This window comes from Sorex araneus, chromosome 1 (genome assembly GCF_027595985.1).
Source record: "Sorex araneus isolate mSorAra2 chromosome 1, mSorAra2.pri, whole genome shotgun sequence".
Lineage (NCBI taxonomy): Eukaryota > Metazoa > Chordata > Mammalia > Eulipotyphla > Soricidae > Sorex > Sorex araneus.
The window spans coordinates 243043747-243065438 of NC_073302.1; the positions used below are offsets into that span (position 1 = coordinate 243043747).

Sequence of the window (21692 nt, forward strand, 5' to 3'; positions counted from 1 at the left end):
GACAGAATAACAAGTGAAGCATTCCATTTTATTCTTTGTTTTTGTGTATACAGGAGATCCTCAAAAGGAAAATGAAGAGCCCCCTCCCAAGAATCTTTATACATAATAACAATAAACGTTGGGAGGGCTGAAGAGATAGTACAGCTGGTCTTGCATGCAGCTGACCCAGGTTTGATCACTGGCACCATATATTGTCCCCTGAGCCCTGCCAGGAGTGATCCCTGAGTGCAGTCAGGAGTAAGACCTGAGCACTGCTGGGTGTACACCCCTGCCTCCCACATTTATTTATTTATTTGTTTGTTTGTTTGTTTATTTATTTATTTTGTACTACTTATGGGTTGGAGTGATAGTACAGAGGTTGTCTGCTTGCCTTGCATGTGACTGACCCAACTTTAATCCCTGGTACCATATATGGTTCCTTGAGCCCTGCCAGGAATGATTCTTGAGCACAAAGCCAGGTGTAATCCCTGAGCATAGATGACTGTGACCCCTAAACCAAAAAGTGAAAACAATACATGTTGGGGATGTGATGGAACACTGGGACTTGGGCCATGAACAGTAAATTGTGGGTGGGTGACTAACGGGGAGCTTGTGGAAGATCAGGAGTATCCTAGTGGGTCTGTTTGTTCAGCTCAAACGAAGCATCAAAGCCCAGACCCTGGTGACAAGTACAGCTCCTCCCAGTGTGGGGACAAGTTTCTCACAGGTAACTGGACTGTTTCTGCAGGTAGAAGGGATGGAGTGGGACAAAGTGCCCTTTGTAACAGCTCTTTCTCATGTGCCTGCAATCCAAAGTGATCCATATGGGAAAGTGAGGTCATATGTTGGGTGGGCTATTCTGAGCTCCTTCTACAACGATGTCATGGGTTCATGCTTGAAGGTAGAATTCAAACTCCCCCTCTCAGTCTACCAGGAAACAGATGGACAAACGAGAGTGAATACTCAAAGGGAGAAAGATGTCTTTGACGTACAGTTCTCTCTGCACCATTAATCCAAACCCTGTGTGGCCTTCAGAACCTCTTCTCATATGCTCTTCTGCAATTCAGATTCTCTCCTGACATTTAACAGCATATATTTAACATTTAAGTCCTTGGCTCTTGGAGCCTATGGACAGACAGACAGACTCTGTCTGTATCTGCTGACAAAACTCTATTAATGTCTGAAGTCCCTATGACAGTAACTGCTCATTACTGGAAGAAAAAATATTTCAAAATAAAACCCGGCCCAATCATTTACTTTAACAAAACATTTATTTGAAACAGGTTTGTGTAGACATATACCCATCAACAGGATTTGATCAAAGCCACAAATCACTGCATTTTCCCAAACCCTCAGAAAAAAAAATACTGTTCAATGCCCTTCATTTGTATTCACTCCAGGAGGGGACCCAGCTCCACTATTCTGTATGTAATTTAACAACCAGAGGACATTAATAGGACGTGAAAACGGTAACACTTGGGGAGGGAGGGAAGGAAAAACCCTCCACTCCACAGAAGCGCTTCGCTGCTCTGCTGGGAGCCAATTAAACCTGCCCCACAGCTCTGCTTCCCGCTGCCTAAAATCCCGCAGATTAAAACCTCCCTTCCGAGAGACAATATTTAGGGGAGCTGAGCACAGATGTGACAGCAGACAGTGGCGTGCGTGGCTCTGCCAGTGTGAGAAACACACCCATAGATGTTGCGATTCAGACCGCCCACCAGGGGCATGCAGGAATGAGGACCAGAGAAAGCCAGCCCCTGTGGCTCTCTGTCCGGGCTGACCCTGGGGCTACCTCTTCCCTCTGTCCTTCAGAGGGCGACTTAGTGGGCACCGCAGTTGGAAACGGGGAAGAGGAAGTGTGTGAGGGGAGAAACCAGATTTTTTTTTTTGGAGTGGTATTAGTTCACTTGTGGCTGTATACAAGCGAACTAATTTTTTTTTTCTTTTTGGACTGGAGTGATAGCACAGTGGGTAGGGCATTCGTCTTGCACAAGGCCGACCCGAGTTTGATTCCTCCATCCCTCTCGGAGAGCCCAGCAAGTACCCTGCCTGCACAGCAGAGCCTGGCAGGCTACCCATGGCATATTAGATATGCCAAAAACAGCAACAAGTCTCACAATGGAGATGTTACTGGTGCCTGCTCGAGCAAATCGATGAACAACAGGTTGACAGTGCTACAGTGCTTTTTGGGTCACACCTGGCGATGCACAGGGGTCACTCCTGGTTCTACACTCAGGAATTACTCCTGGCAGTGCTCAAGGGACCATATGGGATGCTGGGAATCAAACCTGGGTCGGCCACATGCAAGGCAAATGCCCTACCCACTGTGCTATTGCTCCAACCTCACAAGTGAGCTCATCTTTAGGACCAGCATTGACTCCAAGTCCACATGGTTAAGGTCCACATCCGGTTCCTCAGGCTTGTCCCTTCAACCAGGCCCTGTCTCCCTCTCAGCCCTGTCTCCTGCACTCTTCAGAGCTCGCCTATAATAGACTCTTGATAAGCTCTCGACCTCTCGCTTCCTGGGCAGGCCTATTTGGACAACACTGCTCCTTCAACTTTCTTCTTCCTCTTTCTGTCAGAAATCAAAGCCACCTGACACTTTGTTCCTGATGCTTAAAGCAAACAGGTCTTCTTTCTTCCTTTAGCCAGGTCAGAAAAAAATGCCTTCTGGCTAATCTTGGGGGCCTGTTTTTCTTGGTCGGATGCCCAGAAGAAAGAGCAGAGTAGCTATCTCTGGGGTGGCAGGGGCAAGAGATTGTCCCTTGAAAATGAGCCAGCGTGGGTATAAAAAGAATCATTCTTTTGTCTGCCCCCAGCCAGGGGAGCTGAGGTGTTTGTCAGCATTAATAGTGATGGACTGTGTTTGGGGAGGGCAGAGGTTGGGAAGGGGGCGGGTCACCCCTCCTTCCTGTTTCCATTTCTTTTGTTGTTTCACTTAGATAGTTGTTGGCTTGGCAGTCTTTTCTTCCCACTGAAAAACCACATTCCCGATTCACAAATCAATCATAGTCAACAATTAAGAGCGTGCTTGAGGCAGAGCACTGGTTAAAGGTCTGACATTCATTGAAGCTCTTGGGAGGAGGAAGGAAAGGGAAATGTATGCTTCTGGGCATTTATGGGGCACTGAGTAAAAATAAAGAGGCCAACACAGGGAGTGGAGAATCTCAGGTGTGTTCCTTCAGACCTGTGAATGCCTAGACCCTTGCCTCCACAACCCAGTAAGAACTAATCTGTCTTCCCAAACCTTCACGGAGGAAAAGCATCTCAAACAAGGTGAAATGGTTTCCCCCAAGGATTTCCTCAGACAAGCAAGCACCAAGCTCAAAATCTGTTGATAGGGTGGGGGGCTTTTTCCGGGGTTTTTGTTTATATGATCTCCATCACTGTGTGTCAAGCACTAGTGTAGACAAAGTACTTGATGAATAGAATGGGGCATGCCATCTTTTGACTGGGCCTGATAAAACCCATTCTTTGCCAAGTTATTATTCAGGCTCTGCTTGACCACAGTTTCCCTGTTCACATTTTTATGGATCCCCGGAGATGATGGCTACATTTCACATGCTGCAGCAAATCACTCCTTGAATTACTTTGGGACGATGACCCTGGGCAGTAATTCAAATCCGAGCCGAAATGTGTGCATGTCTTTCACAAGCTCCCAATGAACGCCCACCTTTCCCTATCACATACTTTCACAAACATTCTCGTCTTGAACTTACGGTTCAAGATGTAAATCCCTAGGAACAAGAATGTGATAGAAAACTGTCTCTCTTGTGGTTTTTTTAAAAAAAACAGTCACTGTTATAACAAGTGGAGATTATAGACTATAGCTTTCTTTTAAAAAGTTCAAGCTTAAAGCCTGTAATATATACACCATATGCATTTTCAGTTACCCATACTCACTTTTTTTGTTCGTTATTCATGGCGTCTTGACAAGTTATTACTGGTTTTCACTGCCAACTCCCTACAGCACAACCTGAAGCCTTGTCAAGAAAAAGAATACATCCACAGAGTTCTCAGCCACGCTCTGCTGATGCCTGGGATAAGACTCCAGGAGTGTTCAAGAAACAGCATCTCCTTTCTCCAGAGCATGGGTCATCTCTGCTAGATGATCCCCAAAGCCTCACCACATGTAGTGTGTGTTGGGAATGGGGGAATGTAACGCAAGCACATGATGTCTGGCATATTTTGTGTGGAGACTGAACAGACACGTCAACTGAAGGACCTATACATACCCAAATGATTACCAAGCTTGTTCTCCTCCGCAAGGAATTGCTGGCCCGTCCACCCAAACATAGTTGATTCTACATTCCTGTCTCCCTTCTTTGTGTTTGCTTTCCATGGTTGCTCTTGTTGGCCCTGCTTGGAATTGGGGAATAACTAAACCCAGGACTGATGGCTATGGAATATATTCTTTCCCAGGGAAAAGAGAGGCCAATGGGAGCTTTGCTCTGTGCAAAAGTTGGGCCTGAGTGAATTCTGCCACTTGAGCCCAGTCCCCCAGCCAGCCCGTACAGGGCTGACCAACTATACCCCGTTCCTCTGTTTGTCTCCCACAGTTCGACTGAGTGACATGTTCCATGTGCTATTCACACTGGACTGACAGCAAGGGCATGTGATGTAGGGCAGTGCACTTTGCTCCCTGGGGAGGGATGGATGTGGCACTCTGACCTCAATTTAAAGATAGGACCAATGACCAGGCTCCGAGAGGGCCCGGGCTAAATCTGATCCCTTACATGCCGTGACAGTTGCTCCTTGAAAAGACCCAATTTAGTCAGCTGGCTACAGGAAAGCTTAGCCAGATGAGAATAAATAGAAAGACGTCCCCACTCTCATATTTTCTCCTCTGTGCCTATTTAATTTTTTTACAAAGAGTAGTCTACTTCTGAACCTCTTTGGGGAAATATACTTAAATCTCTGAAAAGGTGAATTATATTTTAGTGTGGAAAAAAAAGAAAAATAAATGAAAGGCTCCTAACAGAAACACACTCTGTGGTTCAAATCCAACTCAGAGTTTGAGAAAGTGTGACATGTTTGACCCGGAGTCCTCTTTGCAAATAAGCTTAGTATCTGCATGGAATCGAAGAGCAGAGACGTGTCATGCATATTCTGCTCTCATTTTGTGTCTTTATTTGTATGTAGGCCCTGTCTTTCTGGGTGTGCAGTAAGGACCTACAATGGCATGTTGGGTTAATTACAGGCACATGCTGGGGTGGGTGGTGGGTGGGTGTGACAGTCTGTTAATGATTCACCTTGCTCTGCTCTGTAGTATTTTAAATGTTTTATCAGCCCAGGGAGAGAAAAATGGCAATTTTCTGAGCTTCGCCTATTAACTGCATGACTCTGCTTTCCCTCAAGCCTTTTCTGGATCCTGGCCACGGCAGAACTGAGGTTTAGTTCTCTTAGTCATTACAAATCACACTCCAATTCTTTCAATGCCCCATGAGAGTTGGGTGCTCTGAGAACATAGCAGTAGGAAGCGAGGTGCATTATTGCCTTAGTTCCTAAGCTAGCGCCACCATTCTTAGAGAGACCCTGTCATTTTAACCAGGAACAGCTGCCCAGGAGTATTTATGTTAAACCCTCCAAAAATCTGGTCTGGCATCCACAGCAGAGAGCAGAGACCATGTCTCAGGCTGGTCATTTATTAGGGGCTGCAGGTGCTTATATGCATGCCCGAAGGTATCCAAGGATCTGTCCAAATTTAGAATGTATGACTTGGTACTTCAAAAGTCAGTGACTAGTGGCTGATTCAGCTCCGCTGCATTGTGCACACACCAAACATATATGGGGCCCTGAGTTTGATCCCTACCACTGCTCCACCTTCTGTGCCTCCACTCAAAAGTCAGTGATTCAGCATTTCCCTTCCTCATCTTAGATTCAGGGCACCTAGCATTTCGAGACACGCCTCTGTCTAACACTGACGGTGTAAGTCTAGGAAAGCTTGCCAGTGTGGAAAGGAATGTTTCTCTGAAAGTATAGAATTCTTTTTCCATTAGCACTGCATGTCCCAATCTCTTTAAACTTTCATGATTTTTTTTTTTTTGGTCTTTGGGCCACACCTAGTGGTGCTCAGGGCTTACTCCTGTGTTCAGGGATCACTCCTGGTGGGGCTTAGGGGACTATACGGGGTGTCAGGAGCCTGGGTCTATGTCCTACCTGCTGTACCATCTCTTGGGCCCTTATTTAACCTCCAGTGGGTCTCCACAAACATCATGGCACCAGCGTGGCTTTTAGTTTTTACAGTGGAAATCTGGGGGGGAAATGTCCTCAGGCCCCTCCTCCCCTTGTCTCAGAATCCTTACTGCTTGCTTCTACCTTTGAGGGTGACCCTTAGTCCCTGCTCTGCATTGGACTTACTCGTGCTGTCTGTTCTAGAGCTACAGGACAGGCTGTGGATTCATTCCAGGCCCACAGAGAACATCCCAAAGTTTCTCTGACTTCCAGGAAAACCAGCGTGAGTTCTAATTTACCTGGATGCCAAAAGGCCAGAAGCTGAGGGCAGGGAAATGTTGAGTGTGGAGGGGCTGCCCAGAACAGGGCAGTGAAGGCTGAGCTCCCAGGACTGACAATTATAAGTATGTGCAGCACAGGTAGGTAGTTGCCTCTAGAGACGGGGAGAGCTCTAGTGTCTGTGTCTGCAGCAGGAGGGCCAGGGCCCATTTAGGTTGTTGCCCACCAGCTGTCATGCACTGAGTACAGTGGACACAGGAGTGCTGGCAGGAAGATGCCTAGGAAGATGCCAATGGGAATGTGTGAAGAAAGATCTGCAAATTGACCACCAGCTAAAGAACTTTGCTATTTCACTGCAATCAAGGAGTTCATGTCAACCTCAAACAAAACTGGAATCAAAGCAAGATAGCGGCCTGTCTGATGTGACGTTTACATGCAGCTGGGTGGGCCTGATCTGTGCTAATAAAACAGGAAGTGAGTGTGCATTTATGAGTGCACCTGAGCCCCCTAATTCCACAAGATGAGTTTCTCATGCCAACATCAAACCTTCTTACTGTTCTTCCAGAACCACTGGTGTTGTTGTATTGGTGGGACATAATGCTTTTAATTTCACACCTCACAGAGCACAAATAAATGCTTCATAACAGTGTAAACAAAAATTAGGCCAAGCGCTGCAGACAGACTAGAAGGGAAAGAACAACTTCCCCTGCGGCATATGCTCCAGGTTTGTGAGGGAAGAGAGAAGAAGCAAACTACTGGGCTAAGGCCACTGAAAAGTGTCTTCCCATGTTTTGGCTGCTGCCGCCAAAGCCACTTCCCATAAAGGTGTGTGAACCCCGGATGCAACAACCCGCCCTCCTTGGGTGGAAGGTGGGGGTGGTGTTCCCATGTTATTTAGTCTTCAATTCCCTCTTGGTAGTGTCATAAGAACGGACTACTTCCTCCTGCGAAACAGCTCCATGTTCTTCCTGGGAGAAGGCATATCCATCTGAGAGGGAAGCAGAAACAGGAGGAGCTGGTTAGCAAGAGATGCTGGAGGGTGGTTGGGGGTGGGGGGAGTGGGGTGGGGGGCACAGTAGGAGGGTAGACTGCTTTTAGTGGGGAAGACCATACTGCATTTCTGCACAGTGGCCCTATTACCTCCAGGAGTTAGAGGCCTGAGACAGGGGGCCCGGGGTTGTGGGGTGCAGTGAGAGCCAAGAAGATGCAGTATCTGGATGCAGCCTGACCAAAAGGAGGCTCTGAGTGGTTTCAGCGGCTGATTATCCTGGTGCTCAGACAGAAGCTTGTTTGTGGGGGGGTGTATCCTCTTGTTTTAGTGGGTAGGGATGCTGCTACTGAGCTCGGGCCAGGAAGCATAAACAATGGTTCACTGGTCCTTGTCTTTCCCACCACCAGTCAAGAGGAAAGGCAAGCTGCCCGACTCCAGAAGAGTCCCAATCTGTCTGAAGCTGGTCGGGTGACTTATGAAGCTGTAAACAGGCCAGGACACACACACCAGGCAGAGCGAAAGCTGGCAGGGCCATCCACCCATGCTGGGAGCATTCCTATTTCTAGATTGGACTAATTTGGACCAGCAATAAGAAATTGCAGTAGTTTACTTTTGTATAAATAAAGAAAAAGATCATAAGCTTAAGTCAAGAGCAACTGTGATGAGCCCTCTAGGCATAGGAGGGCCAGTTCCTGCACTTCCAATCATGATAATGATAGAAATGATGCTGGCCAGCAACTGCTCAGGGCTCTCAGGCCCCATTCCACACGGCACACAACACTGGTAGCTCATTCATTCTTCCCACCAGCCCAGTTAGGTAGGCGAGTGCATTTTTCATACCTCACAGATGAAAAACAGAGGCACAGACTGATTGTTCCAACAAGCCCGAGGTCAGACACCTTGGGAGAGGCAAAGCCATGGGCCAAGTGGGCAGTGTGACCCAGGGGCCACAAGTCGCTCCTCTTAAGCACCTCCTGTGCTTGCTTCTGAAAGCCCTGGAAAGGGCTATCGTCCTTCACAAGGGGCATTTGAAAGATTCCTTTGTCAGCTAATGCTTCTGAGTTAGGGGTGTGTTGGGGACAACACATGCAAACAGCTATGCTCATGCTATTCTGTCCATAAAGTGTGACAATCTTGCATTTAAGCTGTTTGCTCCCTGCCATGTTCTTTGTGTATGTGGGGGGGGGAGGTGGGGGGCAGGGGTGGGAGGGCATGCCTCGAAGTGCACGGGGCTTACTCCTGGTTCTGCACTCAGGGATCACTCCTGGTGGGTTCAGGTGACTATATATGGTGGCAAGGATCGAACCCAGGTCACCCTGTGCAAGGCAAGCACCCTACTCCCTGTACAATTGCTCTGACCACCCTGCTGTATTATTTAAAGGGGAATAATGAAAGTCAGAAATGGTGCCCATGTGTCACCTCCTGCTGGTTGGGGTGTTTATTAGGCATGTGACAACAATAGAGAGTTTCTAGAGTGTAGAGATATCTCATAGCAATTTTTTTTTAAAAAAGGTCTTGGGCTGGAACCATAGTACAGAGAATAGGGTGTTTTCCTTGCATGTGGCCAACCCAACTTCAATTCCCAGGATCCCATATGGTTCTCCAAGCACCACCAGGAGTAATTCCTGAGTGCAGAGCCAGAAGTAACCCCTGAGCATCACTGGGTGTGCCTCCCCCCAAAAATGTCTTCACAGGGGTAGAAAAGAGGAAGAGACTTTAAAGGAGGGCACCAGGACCAGGGACATGGTTCATGGGGACACACATGAATGATGTATGAGGGATCCCCAGTTCCATGACCCCACACCACATGATCCAACAAGCACTGAGCTCTGCGTAGTCCCTAGGCACTTCTGGATATACCCCCAAACAAGCAACAGTCAAGATGTCAATGTGACTCCTCTGTCCTGGAGTGCCTCCTGGGGTGTCAGAGAGCGTTGTCCCAGCTAAGGCCTAAGGAAACTGGGGCTGAGACTCAACCATGGGTATGGGTCATGTGGCAAGGGGTCATCAGAAGCTGGAGGCAACTACAGGGGAAGAGAGGATACACCTTTTCCAGAAACTTGGGGTGCTTCACTCCTCTTCACTTCATTTCTCAGAATCCCATATCCATCAGCCAAAAGCTCCCACTGCCTGCAACTCTGCAGACCCCAGACCTGGGAGCCCCACATCTCCCTTGGCCAGAGTTGGTGGGATTTTAGAATGGAGGATGATCATGAGAGGCAGGAGCTGGGGTGAGGGTGCCTGGAGGGGCATCCCTGAATCACCACCCCAGACTGACCCTCTTTCTCTGAGGCTTGCCTTTGCACCTTGGGTCTTGAGATGCCTCTTGGGCTCTGGAGAGGAAAATGCTGCTTCTCATTACTGAGTCCCCGGGAGCCATTAGGCGCGTGCCAGCTGCAGTGGTGCTTCTGGCTGTAGCTGACACATGCAGGAGCCACTGCCTGGCTTTGTCTCCCTGGCCTGGGGTAGTGGTGGGGTGCTTCTTCAGCCCACCCAGGGTGGCACCAACCCCAGGGATGACCCAATGGCACATTTCACCTCCCAGGTAAGATCACTCCCAAAATGTCTGGAGTCCCCTTTGGGGCTGTCTCCACCCTGTCTCCAAACCAAGCATGGCTTCACCTCACCTGAGGCTGAAAAAGGGGATGAATGAATGGGGTTATGCTGGGGGCAGAGCAAGGATCTCCCTCTTAGAAGTCAGGACTTTGGAAGTTCAGGGGTAACCTGGGAGAAGCTGACATGAGGGAAGATGGTCATCCACTAACCACCACCTGCCAGCACCCCATAGCCTGGCAGACACAAGGAGAGGTCCCGCCTCCCTGCCCCCCGCTTCTCTGCCTGATGAGCACTGAACTGCCATTTGCATCCTGAGGGAAAACAGAGGAAGCTTCCAGCTCTTTATATGCCCACATTCATTAATCTTGAGGAAATTCTGACAGCCAGAGAGCAGTGGGGCCCTGAGAAAGAGCTGAATGGACTCAGCGAGGGAACGTTCCCTGGCTGCCGTCCTAAAGCTTCTGCTCTCTAAATACTAGGGCCAAGCCAGAATAGGAGGAAGGGGGAGCATGTGCGTGCATGTAGGTGCGTGTGTGCATGCATGTGTGTGTGTGTGTGTGTGTGTGTGTGTGTGTAAGGAGATGAAAGGGTAGGCAAATTTCTTATTGATTCTGTCTTCCTCTGGTAAAACATTTGGTGAAGCTCAGGAAAACGTGTCCTTTCTTTCACACTTGGAAGAAAACTCTCCTTAAGTAGCTTTTGTTCAAATCTGAGCACTGATAACATCTCGATGAAAGTAGCAGTTTCCTGTCTAGGAAACAGATTCCTAATAGCTACAGCAGTGGGGAGTACCATGGGGACAACGAGGAGAAGATCTGACTGCGAGGAAGCACAGATCTCTGTTACAAACTGTGTGCTGGTAGCCCAGACGGAAGTGAAAGAACTACCAACACTAGGCTTTTCTTCCCAGTTTCCTGGGAAGTCTGAGGCCCCCAACAGCTGGGCGACAAACCCAGGGGTCCCACAGAGGCCAAGACAAACTGCAGAATGTTGTTAGCTGTTCAGCAGCTTCTCCATTAGAGATGGAAACATTCCAATGTGTTGATCAGGTTCTTCCTAGGCATTCTGAGTATATAAACTGTCTTGTGAGTTGTCAAAAGTCTTTGAATTTCTTGCACTTGGTGAGTTAAGAAACATGTTTAGTAGCCATTTGAAGATATTTATGACTCTGCCACAGCAGTTCTTATTTCTCTCTCACTTTCCATATAGATATTTTGGTTTTTGGGTCACACCCAGCAGTACTTAGGGCTTACTCCTGACTCTGTGCTCAGGGATCACTCACGGAGAGGTTTGGGGACTATATGGGAGGCTGGAGAATAAACTGGGCTGGCCGCATGCAATGCAAACATCCTACCCTCTGTAGTACGTCTCTGGCCCCTATTTATATATTATATTGTACATACAAGTATGAATATATCAGGAGAGAGATCATGTGGTCCTGAATCTCAGCACCCCGTATTATACTACACATGATTTCTATTATTTCAAAATATTTTTCAGAGGAGCAGTGTGGCTCTGTGGATTGCACATTGTCATTTCAGAAACAAACCCACATTTCTCTGTATCTGAATAGAGAAGGTGCTTCCTATACATTGACACAGGACCTCTCACAAAGACGGTAGGAGGCTGCATATTACCAGAATTCCTATTTTTCTCCCCAGAGGTGAAGACAGTCTTCTCTGTATTTGTTTCTGTGGTGCTGGGAAATGAACCTCACACATGTCTGAGCCATGTCTTCAGGTCCCAGAGGAAATAGCATCTTTAGAGAAATACACGAGTTGCCCAAAGTTACACAGCTAGTGGCAGTATACTAGGAAAAACAATATTAATATCTAACACTTATTGGGGGCTGGAGTGATAGCACAGCGGTAGGGCATTTGCCTTTCATGTGGTCAACCCGGATTCGATTCCTCTGCCCCTCTTGGACAGCCCAGCAAGCTACTGAGTATCTTGCCCGCAGAGCAGAGCCTGGCAAGCTACCCGTGGTGTATTCGATCCAAAAACAGTAACAGCAAGTCTCACAATGGAGATGTTACTGGTGCCCGCTCAAGCAAATCGATGAGCACAGGATGACAGTAACAGTGATAGTAACACTTATTGGAGTCCATAAGATCAGTCAGTATTCTAGGCCCGTTATGTACAGGATCTCATTCAAGCTTCCCACTGACCCAGGTGTATTCTCCTCTCACATCTCTGTCAGGGGCAGACATACACGGGACAAGTCGCTTGCAGAACATCATAAGATAAGATCCCAGATCCTGTGGCTCTGACCCCTCAGGGCTCACTCCTGCTATTTCCCGATCAAGTTCTTGGAAACACATTTCCTCATGATCAGAGAGAGTTCTGGGCACCATCTACACTGTGTCCACGGCTCTCTGCCAGTCCTACTGGACTCGCCTCAGTCCTTCAGTGTCTGACACCACCTACCTCCTGGGCAGCAGGAGTGGAAGAATGGGGGTTGTGTGTGTGTGGGAGGGTGTATGGGCTGGAGAGGGAGGCAGCACTCTGACAATCAGAACAGGGGAGCCAGATGACACACCACAGCCCTTGGGTACTGGGAGACAGCCAGCACAGGGAAAATCCAGTCTCTGATGCCCCCTCTGGGAGGTGATCTCCTATTCCCCACACCTCTGGGTCCAGGAGCACCTCACAGACTGCCTGGTGAGCCTTACTCTGCAGGTCCAGCATCTGATACTAAGGGTGTCGGGGGGAGCATCACAGCAGAGTGGGCAGCCCTCCTGGGAAAGGCATAATGGACTCCTTCCCCGGCCCTCCCTGTCCCTCCCAAATGAGCCGCATGCTTCTCTCATCAACATGCTGATGCTAAACCAAGACTGCCTTTTGCTATCTTTATTTTTTTCAAAATTTATTTTATTAAATCACTGTGAACTACAAAGTTATTCATAGTTGGGGTTTTGACATACAATGTTCTATCACCCATCCTGCCACCAGTGTTAACTTCCTTCTGTGTTCCCAGGTTTCCTCTCCTATTCCCCCGCTCCAGCCTACCGCCTTTTAATTTGGGTTATTAAAGCGTGGGTCTCTCGAGTTTTATTGACTCTGTGGTTTGGCTATTTAGCTCTATCATTCCTTAACAACACCGATGAGTCTGAATCCCCTTGACCCCTACCCCCATTGCTTCTTATCTCTCTTCTCCCTTTCCCCTGCACTCTATTTCTTGCTATCTTTGGAGGAAACGCTTTAAAAGTAGCATCACTAACCTCAGGAAAAATAAAGCCCTAATGGGAGGTGGAAAGAAAATCTTAACCACATCAAGATCTTAAGTTTAAGAATTTTTGTTGTTCAGTCATTTGACTGGGTCCCAGGAAATTACCTACATCCAAGCTACACTTGCCTCTGGCCAAGTCCATATATTCCACTTTCAATGTGGGACACTGGCTTGGTAGCTATCTCCCTCCCGATGAGTACTACCCAAGCTCTGCTCATGCCTCTGTGTGTGGGTTGGAGGTCCCTGGAACCTAAAAGGGTCTGCCCATTACTTACGGGGTACAGGCTGCTGGATAGAGCCAGCACGGAAAAGCGTTGGGGGGGTCTTCCTGCTGAGTCGCTTCAGCAGCCGGTCCTTCTCGTTCATCCTGCAGGCAAACAGAACAGCTTCAATGTCCAGCGCACGCTCACACAATTCAAAGGTACTCGGTGAATGACTTCAGGTCATAAAATGAAACAGACGGGGGTTAAATAGCTTCCCTCTGCACAGGAAAAATGTTCCAGTTTCGCAACTGCCCATTATTTACAGTAGATGCTATCGTGACACTTTGAGTGCAGTGCTGGCTCTTCTCAAAGGAACTGGGTACACAGCGCCTCTGAACTCTGCCTTCCTCTAACGGAGGCTATTACAAGTGCCCTTTCATACCAGATGAACCCTTGGCTTCCCAAGACGCTTTGGTAAGGAGTCATCTGTTTCTATGGTAAATACCTTCAAAGCCTCAATCCCATCTGCAGCCACCTTCATCCTAGCCAGCCACCTGTATGCCAGGGCAGAAGCCTGACCCAGGATCCTGGCAAGATACAGGCTGGGTTTTGGCAGTTATTTATTTATTTATTTGCAGAATTTGATATGGAGAGAGAGAGATAGAGATGGAGATAGAGATAGATAGATGATAGATAGATAGATAGATAGATAGATAGATAGATAGATAGATAGATAGATAGATAGATAGAGTGTCTGAGTTATGGGGCCACACCATGCTGTGTTCAGGGCCTTCTTCTGGCTCAGGGATCACCCTGGAGGTACTGTACCCTATGCAGAGCTGGCGATTGGCCCAACCTGAGTTGGTGGTAGCATGTAAGGCAGCAGCCTTAAACTTCTGTACTATATCTTGGTCCTTTGTGTGTATTTGGAACCACAATGAAAATCAAGATGTACCAAGAACTAGGACTCCTTCCTAACTGTCCTGAAACAATCTCCTCCAAACTTACTGCTATAAAGAAATACAAAGCTACCTTGGAAGGCAGTGCTGTTTATTGCTATAAAGTGAAGGTTAGTGGGTGCCTAAAAATTGTCTCAAAGGACTGTGATTTATTTTTATGTTATTTTATTTATAATTATTTAGTCACCATGGAATTACAAAGTTATTCATGACTGGGTTTCAGGCACATCAATCCCTTCACCAGTGTCCACTTCCCTCCATCAATGGCCCTCCCTAGCTCCCCTCTACTGCCTCGCACCCACCCCTTGCCCCCATTTGTTTCTCACCCACAAGTCTGCTTTAACAAGAGATGAATTTTTGGTGTTTGAACTGTGGTTAACAGTACTGTTACTGATAGGTTTTCATGCCTAACACTTGACCACCTTTCAACACTGCCTCCACTTCACTCCCAAAGAGACTAATGGTATATAGGAGTTTGCAAAATCCCTCTGTTGATGGGACGAAATGTTTCTCACAGATGCATATGTGGACAGATGAAAGGCCTCTTCCACCCCCCCCAAAAAAAAATTGGAGACAATGTCTTTAAAGAGGTGCTTAAGTTAAAATGAGATCATTGAGGTGGACCCTAGTTCAATATGACTGGAGTCCTTAACAGGAGGAGACTGGGGTAAAGACACATCTAGAAGAACCAGTTAGGAATACAAACCAAGATGTGGCCACCATATGCCCAGGGCAGAGACCTTGGGAGAAATCACTCAGCTCTGTCAACACCTCAACCTTGAACTCACAGCTTCCCAAAGTGTGACTGAGTTTATTTCTGTCCAGTCTGTGTCACTCTGCTATGGCAGTCCTGGTAAGTGAACCTGGGAATCCAAAGGGTAGGAACCACCTTTTGCGCTAGTCTAAGAAGTTCTCCCAGCAATACAAGAGTCAAGGCTGAGGGAGTGGTTCTTCTGAAGACAGTCACGCCACAGGTTCATCCAAGGACCTTCAAAAGAGGAGAGGCCCTAAGTACTCTAATATAATGAGCTGAAGTTCTATGAGCTGGGGTTCATTTTGCACTTGGGTTTTCAGAAGAGCACATTTTCTGATTATCTTGGTGGAAGAATAATGTTTAATTCATCACCATTTAATGACAAGCCTCAGCTAGCTGACCTTGGCAAAATGTCTCATGGATGATGAGGAAAAGCATCACTTTTTCCCATCCTTTCACACTGGCTCTCCCAAGCCTTGCATTGTCCATGGGCCCGGCTGGGGATGTGCACCAGATGGTGAGCATAGGAGTCGCACTGCCCCTGTCCTAGAGCCCCACTGTTATCTACCCCTGAACAATGGCACCCAGAGAAAGTCAGGAACTAGCAGAGTGAATGTCCAGTAACCCAGTAAGCATTAGCAGGTCATGAGTTCTATCTTTGACCATATGATTCTGTGAATCCACAATCCTGAGGCCTTCCTACACATGGCAAGGGGTCCAAGGAGTCAAAGCTGCCCAGAATCCAGCCTATCATCTGACCTTTAAAAGCCGGCCTGACAGGGACTGGAGAGATAGTGCAGCGGGTAGTATGTTTGTCTTGCATGCGGCAGACTGGGTTCAATCCCTGGAATCCCATATCATACCTCCCCCACAAGTCTTCCAGGAGTGATCCCTAAGTACAAAGCCAGGAGTAAGTCATTAGCACAGCTGAGTGTGGCCCCCAAACAAAAGTAATTTAAAAAAAAACAAAAACAGACCTGATAGTGTTTGTATACTGAGACCTGTGTGGGTGCTTTTTGCATAGTGTGTGGATGGGCGTATCCACACATGTGGGCAGAGTAGGGGCTGGGAAGGAAAGTGGGGACTCAGGCTCCTACCCAGGCTGTCACTTACTGGCTCAGACCTTCCAAACATCTGGGAATCACAACTTACTTCCATCTTTCTGGAAGTATGGAAGGCACATTAATCAAGGGATGTGTGTGTGAACATATTATGTTATATTATATGTAAAGATACACACATATGCTGTTTGTTGGGGATACTTGGAACTTTCACATACTTGGGTGTGGTATATGGTTCTTTGTGCTCTTCCAGTAAGTCTTGCAAATTTCAGCATCAGGCCTAGATGCTACAACTACTTCTGATTTTAATTAGGAAGCAAAAACTCAAATAAAAAATCTTTTACAGTTCTCTGATTCCATTTTTTGCTTTCTACCACTACCACAAGATGATCTTCTATGTTTTATATGTTTATGTATTTATACTTTATATGTACATGTTTTAAAACATAATTATGCTTGTTAATTATGAATGTGTATATACTGACATAATTTGAACATGACTATATATAAGTTATAAATGCATATATATTTATATTATGTACACAGATGTATATCTTCGCCATCTTCAAATCTTCACATTTTCTCCTTTTGGAGAAAATGTGGTTTTTGAACTAACAAAAAACACAAGTGGTTTTTGAACTAACCACAGCATGCTTTAGCTACTACCCTCTTCAAGTCCATTTTTATCAGCTCACCTGTTTTTACATACGACTATATTTCTTTAAGACAATCCCCATATTCTCATTTAATCAATATTTTGTAGACTTTTAAATGACACTCCTTCTCCTTGCATATCCAGTTGTTGGGAGCCAATAAATGTCCTTAGAAGTAAATGAGTCCTTTTTTTTTTTTTTTGCTTTTTGGGTCACACCCAGTGATGCACAGGGGTTACTCCTGGCTCATGCACTCAGGAATTACGCCTGGTGGTGCTTGGGATGCTGGGACTCAAACCCGGGTCGGCCTCATGCAAGACAAACGCCCTACCCGCTGTGCTGTCGCTCCAGCCCCAGAAGTAAGTGACTCTTAAGAAGAAAGAAATGACTCTGTTTTATGGTGATTCCCTTATAATGTAGATGAGTTATGGACTTATTCTTTATGATGATTTTTCTTATGTCTCTATTAGGCCTTATGAATCACCAATTCTTCTATTATTATCTTTTCTTTGGGGATAGTCCAAAAATAGGAACTTATGGATAATATGTGCTTCCCGTTTCTAGTGGATGATTCTTTCTTCTACACATCTCCCTGAGCACACAGTATAATTAATTCATTGTCAATCTAGTGAGTACAATATTTTCAGTTTATGTTTCACTAAAAACGAAGACCCTACAGAATCAGCAGCTTTGCGTATAATGAATGTCCTGTTCTATCTCATATGGATTTGAGATTTTATGTTCTCTCCTCATCCATTCCTGAATTTTCAACCTCAGAACCTCAGAAAAGGTCTCATGCCCTGTTGTGGCCTTCTTGACTCCAGCTCCCTCTTATCATGCTGGCTTTGATGTGTCTCCATTTCTGCTACCTAGGTCTCCTTGTCTTTCTTTTGAACTTGATTGTGGATTGAATGCCTTTCTTTGTTCATATTTCTTTCCTCCACTATTTCTATGCATTTGGAAAAGTTCTCTCTAAGTCAGCTCAGTCTACCGTATTGACTCTATCTGGTTTCCATGAATAATTTATATTTCCCTGACCCAATTACTGACATGATGGCTACAGAACAAGATCATAGAATTGTTCTTTCCCATGTGTTGCTGTCCTTAGAAACAACCTTTAATGGGAACTTTAAAGATAAGAATGGATATGACAGAGTTTCGGATATGAAAATAATGCTCCCGTTTACAAAAACATCTTCCTGGAGGTACACAAAACACTGACTTTTCAGTGGGCTCTAATACTAAAATGTCAAGAAACATTATTTACCAATTCCCTTTCTTCTTGGAGGAGAAAATATCACTGTAAATAATCATTATTATAATTTCTCATAAACAGAAGTGTTAGAAAAACAATAATGAAAACAGGTGATAAAACTAACTTCCTATAGATTTACTTTCTGTCATTTATATGTTATCATATCTATGTACTCACAAAGACGTAGAAAAAAGGTAAAGAGTGCCCAAATATTTACATTGATCTGAAAAATGAGTAAAGATGGAGAAAAGGGCATAAATTAGTATTGGAAAGAAAAATTTGGGTTTATGAAAATTTTGTTCCAAACAAATAAGAGAATCTTCAACAAAATTCAGAGAAATAAATTAAGTGTAATAAAAGTATTATACATGATGTTACAATGTGGAATTTATCCCAGGAATGAGAGGACTATTCAAAAAGACAAATCAATATCATATATTCTATTAATTAAGATGAAGGAAATATCATGTAGTTGTCTCATTTGATACAATCCAACACCCTTCTGTGATTAAAAATACTGAGAAACAAGAGTGGAAATGAAATTTTCAACAGGGTAACATCACATGTAGTGGTGAAGACTGAAAGTTCAGCTCTGGTGAATAGCCAGACAAAGCTCCCTCTTTTGTGATTTTTGTCCAACAAATTTATGGGAAACTGCAACCAAACTTCTATGGATTTTTTCTTTTGCATTAATGGAAACATATGTCCAAAGATTCATATGGAATTGCAAGGGATTTCAAATAATCTTGGAAAAGATAAGGTAGGAAAGTTTTCACTCCTGATTTTAAAGCTTAATATAAAGTGACAGTAATAAAAACAGTATAGTACTGGAATAAGGAAAGATGTAGAAATCAATGTAAAATAATTGAGAGTCTAAAAATAAATCCATAGAATTTATGGCTGATTGATTTTTGTCTAAGATGTTGAGATCCTTTATGATGGGAACCACAATCTGTTTGGCAAATAACTGACTTTCTACACGCAGAAAAAGAATAAAGTTGGATACTTAGAGTCTATAATTAACAATAGACTCAAAATTGATTAAGGCCTAAATGTAAGATAGTGACCAGCCCTCTAAACATGCTTGTGTGTGTGTGTGTGTGTGTGTGTGTGTGTGTGTGTGTATGCGCGTGCACGCACACATAGGAGACTCCAGAGGAAACTGAGTTTCTGGAGCTGAGTAGAATCTGTTCCAGCCACAAGCCCCTTGGGAATCTGCAAGAGGGCATGTGTCTGAAAGATTGGAAGGAGAGGTGAGTGCCTGGAAGCCAGCCTGAACCAGAGGTGCTAGAAATTTTGGGCTTGTCCTGGGGTTTGTCTCCAGGCAACCGAGGGTCTCTTAGGTGGTTTGCGGCTGAACTTGTTTATCTGGCGTGTGAAGATGATAGGGAGTGACTTGTCCTTTCCTTTTCCTCCATAGACCCCTTTTGGTTCAGAAGCCAGAATTCCCTCACCAACTTCTTATCTAGGGGAAAAAAAGGGGCGGAAGGGGAACATTCTATTGCTGCAAGGATTGCTGGGGGTTGGAGGTGGGGGATTCTGGGAGGTTCCACCACATGTATACTCTGTCAATGATGGACTGGTTGTGGTGGCTGGAGAGCTCAAGCACTACCCAGGGTGCTCTGCAAGATATGTGTCAAGTGACGGTTGAGGGTGAGGGTGTATTTACTCTGGGACAGCCCTTCACACTGTGCTGTGGGAGGTGCCACAATAATGCGGACACCCTTGTTTGGGACCTGTTTGGGACCAGCTTTCCTTTCTCTACCCTACCACACTCATCTCCATCTGGGGTGACCTGGTTCCTCTGTCTTTGGGGGAGACCTGCTTCCATTCCACCACTATAGTGCAAGAAAAAGGGGTCAACAAAATGCATGTTGCTCCCTGCACTGAAAACCATCTGCCTCAGAAATGCATATGGAGATCAACAGGACCCCTATCCCCCAAATTACAATGAATTTTAGAAGGAAACACAGGAGTCAACACACATAACTGAACTTGGCAGTGACTTTTTAGATAGGACAACTGAGGCAACAAAGAAAAAATTAAGTGGACTTCATCAAACCCAAACACCAGAGTCTTAGAAGAAATTTTCAAGAAAGTAGAAAGACTACCACAAAATGAAAGAGTTTTCATGAATCATCTGATAAGAGTTGAGATCCTGAACACGTGAACAATTCTAACAATGCAACAGCACAGAGACAAATAATCTAATAAAAACGTGTGTAATAGTATGAGACTAATACCCAAGGGCAATAGAAACAAGGTCTCGGAGGACTGGTCCACAGTTGGAAGTTTGTCGTAAGTGTGTGTGTGGGGTGGGGGAGAAAGGTCAGGATAGAGAAGGGACCACTATGACAACAGTAGTTGAAGCAATCCCGCTGGACAAGAATGGAATGTTATAAGGTAAAGGGATATACACGATAACTTCTCAGTACCTGTATTGCAAGCCATAATGCCCAGAAGTGGTGGGAGTGGGGAGGTGAGGGGGAGAAGGAGAGAAAGAGAGAGAGAGAGACAGACAGAGAGACAGACAGACAGACACAGACACAGAGAATTGCCTGCCATAGAAGCAGGTTGTGGAGGTGGGGTGGGAGGGAAAAGGGAAACTCGGGACATTGGTGGTAGGAAATGTACACTGATGAGGGGATAGATGTTGAATATTGTATGACTGTTATATGACTTAAACCCAGTCGATATCAAGTTTGTAACTGTATTTCACTGTGGTTCAATTGAAAAAAATGTGTAATGAACTCAAATAGAGGTGGATCCAAAAAACAAGCACAACTGGCCAACAAGTACATGAAAAGTATCGAACATTATTGTCTCAGGGAAAACACAAAGTGACTATACATAGAACCAACTAGATGACCATAGAAACAAATGAAAACTAGAGCATAAAAAGGATTGGAGCAGATGAGGGCCAATACAAAGCCGTGCACATTATTGGCAAGATTGCAAAATCTTTCACTACTATTCACCATAATTACTGCAGCACCTAGCAATTGTACTCCTAGTTATATTTCCAAAAGAAGTGAAAATGGACTCAAATATATTTTGATGGAAAAAACCCAAATGCTATCAAGCTATAAATGGACAAATGAGTGTGATATAGCCATATTTAAGAATATTAGTCAGCCCATAAATGAGATGAAGTGCTGACAGGGGTTACAGCATGAATAAACCTTGAAGACATTAGAATGAGTGAACAAAGATAGACCCAAAGGCCACATTTATATTCCATTTATATGAAACACCCCCAAGCATCTCAGTTCATATAAATAAGATTCCATTTATATTAAACATCCCGAATAGGAAAATATACAGAGACAGAAAGAGGAGAACTGGCAACCAGGGCTGCAGGGAAGAGAAAGTGACTGCTAAAGGCAGGTGAGGTTTCCTTTGGGGGAGATGAAAATGCTCTGGAACAAGACAGAGGATTGTGGCACAACACTGCAAATGTACTAAACTCTAATGAACTGTATGCTTCAAAGTGGTCAATTGTATACTATGCCAATCTCACCCCAATTATTTTTAAAATGCAGTTAAAAAAAACAGTGATGGGGACAGGATCATGACTTGATGAAAATTCCTTCCCACCA

General features: G+C 45.3%; 1 protein-coding gene across 3 annotated transcripts in view; it reads right to left on the reverse strand.

Annotated features, from left to right (window-relative positions):
- Window positions 1-7: 7 nt before the first annotated feature.
- Window positions 8-21692, reverse strand: part of ATP8A2 (ATPase phospholipid transporting 8A2) — a 651431-nt gene continuing 629746 nt past the window's right edge. For all 3 annotated transcript variants that reach the window (XM_055146569.1, XM_004604655.2, XM_055146669.1), the window contains exons 36-37: window positions 13484-13575; window positions 8-7420 (exon numbers count right to left, since the gene is read on the reverse strand). In XM_055146569.1, the coding sequence (XP_055002544.1) occupies window positions 7323-7420; window positions 13484-13575 (190 nt within the window). In that variant the 3' untranslated portion in view covers window positions 8-7322. The remainder of the gene's footprint in view (window positions 7421-13483; window positions 13576-21692) is intronic.